Here is a 4122-nt window from a genome sequence, read left to right on the forward strand (position 1 = left end):
GCGCTGTGTCTGGTCAGGTCCCTCTGAACAGAGGTGTCTGGGATTTCTCTTCAACACCTCAAGTCACTGGGCCCTGGCCTGAGTGCCCCACTCCCGGGGAAGCGCGCCCACTGGGGCTGAGGCCAGGACGGCCGGTGGGGCCCTGGGATTTCTCCATGGGAACTGCCCGTACCCCTTGCGAGTTGCTAAATGCATCTGTTTAGGGTGACGGAAACACTAGCAACAGCAAACCAGGGAGGGGCGTTACCAAACGCACACACACGGGCTCAGGGATCCTAGCTTACAGTGTTTTCCTTTAACATCACACGGTTCAGGCTGGGTGTGGTGGCGCATGCCTGCTATCCTAGCACTTGGGAGGCTGAGACTGGAGGACCCCTGGGAGTTTGAGGGCCAGCCTGGGCTACACAGTGAGTTCAAGGCCAGCCTGGTCTGCATAGTGAGATGCTATCTCAAAACACAAAACAAAAAATCCTCCTGGTTCAGAATGCTTTTCTGAGCATTTTTTGTTTTGTTTTGTTCTGAGGCAGGGTCTTGCTACGTAACCCAGGCTAGCCTAGAACTTGAGCGCATCCTCCTGCCTCAGCCTCCTGAGTGCTGGGATGACAGGTGTGCAAGACCACGTCACATTTTCTGAACTTGTTTTGTTTTTTGGTACTGGGAATTGAAGTCAGGACCTGATGATTGGCAGGCAGGCTCTGTGCCACTCAGCTAAATCTCTGGCCCCGTTGTGAACATTTTTAGAGCCCAATTTTGATATCACTGCGGAGGGTAAGGAGCTGAGTGGACCGAGGTCATCTCTCTGGTTGGTAGTTCCCAGACCTCACACACGGCACTAACTTAGAGCAGAGATCTGCCCCACCGCACCCAGGTCCTTCTGCCCCGGGAAACCGGGTGCTTCGTTTCCACTGATTTCCTTGGTGTTTTCTTTCTTTCCAGGGTTTTACTTTGCCTTCCGGTTGAGTCACAAACCATGGCGCTTCCTGGTCTGTTCTGTGGGGATGGGGGTAGCAGCAACACAGCCTGAGTGTCCACAGCTGGGACACAGGTGCCGCCCGGGGCGGGGGTCCTGTGAACTCCGGAGCACTGGGGTCCCTGGTGCCAGGATCCGGTGTTGGTGGAGCACACACAGGCCTCCGTCGGGGAGCCTGGGGAGCCCAGGTCATTGGAAGAATTTTCCCTAAAGGGTTTTTAGGATGCCGTGGCCTCGGAGGCGGAGAGCTGTAGTTTTCGCTCCTTGGCTGTGAGCTCTACCCACGCAGCCGCCCTCTGAGGCAGGCGTGTTACCCCGTCTTCTCAGGGAGGCTGAGTGTGGGTCGTTCAGGCTGAGGTTCGAGGCCGGCACCAGAGTCTGCCACTTCCGGGCTCCCTGCCTGAAGGCCAGACGCACCCGCCAGGGACACACAGGAGACTGGGTGGTGACACAGAGGCCCGGGCAGAGACACGGGCAGAGCGGTCCCCATGAGCCCAGAGGGTCTGGGAAGAGACGCCTGGATACTCACAGCCAAAGGGAAAATGAGCCCAGTTTGGCGCGGGGCCCAGGCTCCTCCTGCTCACTCACCTGTGACCCCGGTGACAGACACGGGTCCCTCGCGCCGGCCGCCGTGGAAGCCGTACAGGTGCATCTTGTACTTGTGGTCGGGCTCCAGCCCCGAGACGGTCACCTCGTCCTCGTGGCCCGGGACCCGCAGCGCCTTGGGCTGGCCGTCCCCGTTCCTGTACTGGACCAGGAAGTGATCAAAGTGTCCCTCGGGGACCGTCCAGGAGAGGCTGAGGGAGTCCGGGCTGGCGCCTGTCACCGTCAGCTCCCCCAGGCGCGGCTTCAGAAGAGGGGCATCAGGAGGGGCTTGTTCAGGGGCTGGGGAGAGAGCAACACAGACCGCAGTTAGCTCGGATGCCAGTCACAGGCGGGCTGGCCCTGAGCCTAACCGAGGACCTAGGTGTCACCGGATCATCAGGGCTTTCTGTGGCCTTCGTGCTGGCCTTGACATGCCACAGCCTCCCGCCCCAGGGCCTGTGCAGGACCTTCCCGTGACCTCGCGCCCTTCCCCTACGGCCCTGCACGGCCCACGCCCAGGATTCCTGCAAGTCTCCGCTCAAATATCACCATCTTTTGGGGGGCTTTCCTGAAAGCTTTATTCAAAATCCCAACTTCCTCAATTGCAAAATAGCTTGCAAATTACTCAGAGCTAGCTCCAGCAAAACAACTGTGAGACAAGCAGGAGACGGCAACGCTCTCTGCACCCTTGATGACAGCAAGGAAGGAGTGTTCATTTCTAAGTATGGTAGCTGCATGGTGGCTATTTTAAAAATAACATTTGTTTATTTAGTGATGCGAGGGATTGAAACCCAGGCTTTGCACATGCTTGTCAAGCGCTCTACTACTGTTCTACGCCCTCCGCCCATAAAAACAGCCTTTTTTGCCAGGCATGGTGCTGGATGCCTGTAATCGCAGCACTTGGGAGGCTGAGGCAGGAGGATCACTGTGAGTTTGAGGACAGTGTGGGCTACACAGGGAGTTCAAGGCCTGCCTGAACTATATAACAAGACCCTCTCTCAAAAAACAAAAAGCAAAGCAAAACAAGTCAGCCATGGTGGCGCATGCTATAATCCTAGAATTTGGGAGGCTGAGGCAAGAGGATTGCTGCAAGTTCAAGGCCAGCCTGAACTACATAATGAGACCTTGTCTCAAAGATCAACAACAAAAAATAGTTTTTTAAAAAAAGAAATATATTTAAACACTGATAAATGTATAGTATGTCTGGGATTAAGCTTATTTTTTAAAAATTTATTTTAAAGAGCAAAAGAAGGGCAACATAGCAATAGGGAGATTCCCCGAATTACAGACAAAGTGGTAGGACATTATCAATGGTTGTTATTTTACCTATTGGCATCTTCAAGATAGTTTCTCAGGAAAACAAATAGACAAATAATAGTGAGTTACAGACAACAATGGCAGGAAATTATCAATGGTTGTTGTACTATATTTTGGTTTCTCCAAAGTGGTTATTTATTTGTTTTTGGTTTTTTTGACACAAGGTCACACTTTGTTGTGCAGGCTGGTCTTGAACTCACTATGTGGCCCAGGCTGGCCTCAAACTCTCGGGGATCCTCCTGCCTCAGCCTGAGTGCTGGGATGACAGGCTTGCACCCTTGCAGTGATAAAAGCATATACTGCAGCCTGGGCTACAAAGTGAGCTCAAGACCAGCCTAAACCGCATAGCGAGACCCTGTCTAAAAAAAAAAAAAAAAAAAAAAAAAAAAGCATATACTATCTGGCAATAAAAAAACAGTGAAATACTGCTCCACGCTCCAACATGGATAAACCTCAAAGTCACTGGACTCAGTGAGAGAAGCCAGACACAAAAGAAGACTAACTGCGTAATTCTATTTATATGAAATAGCCAAAAAAGGCAAACCTACCAAGCAGAAAGTAGATAAGTGGGGGAACAGGGTTGAGGATAGAAAGGGATCTAGAATCCTGGCTTCTTTTTGTAGTGATAGAAAAGTTTTTAAGTTAAACTGTGTCGATGTTGCTCACTACATAAACACACTAGAATGGGGAAGTTCTGCACTGAGGTCAATTTTCCGGCACATGGATTACGCGGCAATAAGGCTGCTAGCGATGAACGCCTCGGTGGGGGACAGTGGAAGGGGAGGACCCAGGTGAGCCTGGCGGACAGAACATGACACTCGGCGGAAGGTTCTTCTCTCCGCGTATACATTTGGATTTTATTCAACAAATTTGTGTTGAAGGAATCACTTACTATTTTACGGAATCTGCCTCAATTCCATAAAAGATTTCTCTCTAGTTTCTTGGAAAGGCAGAGTCAAAACCCAGCCATCAAGTAAGTGCGTTAGCGCTCCCGGCCCCCGCCTGAAGGGCCTGGCCCTCACCTGCCCTTGTTACCGGTCCCTCAAGGTGGGAGGAGACTGCGGCTCTGCAGCCCTGGCCACCAGCAGAAAGGACACGGGAGGCTGCACTTCCCAGAAACCCACCCAAGAGGGCCTTTACCCCACTCACCGGTCGCGGCCACGGCGGACACCGGGCCCACGCGCCCGGCCGGGCCCAGCCCGTACAGGTTCAGCTTGTACTTGCGCCCCGGAGCCAGCTCCCGCACGGTG

The 4122-nt window shown here is 53.0% G+C and overlaps 1 protein-coding gene and 1 long non-coding RNA gene across 2 annotated transcripts in view; one reads left to right on the top strand and one right to left on the bottom strand.

Annotated features, from left to right (window-relative positions):
- Positions 1-4122, bottom strand: part of Tnxb (tenascin XB) — a gene marked incomplete in the record, with an annotated part of 44476 nt that overhangs the window by 16909 nt on the left and 23445 nt on the right. The window contains 2 exon segments of the mRNA XM_013516898.1: positions 715-721; positions 1558-1761. Of these exon segments, the coding sequence (XP_013372352.1) occupies positions 715-721; positions 1558-1761 (211 nt within the window).
- LOC102007693 overlaps positions 1-4122 on the top strand; it is a 9531-nt gene that overhangs the window by 1206 nt on the left and 4203 nt on the right. The window lies entirely within an intron of this gene.

The sequence above is a fragment of the Chinchilla lanigera genome, unplaced genomic scaffold (genome assembly GCF_000276665.1).
Source record: "Chinchilla lanigera isolate Chin_1 unplaced genomic scaffold, ChiLan1.0 scaffold00036, whole genome shotgun sequence".
Taxonomy (NCBI): Eukaryota; Metazoa; Chordata; class Mammalia; order Rodentia; family Chinchillidae; genus Chinchilla; species Chinchilla lanigera.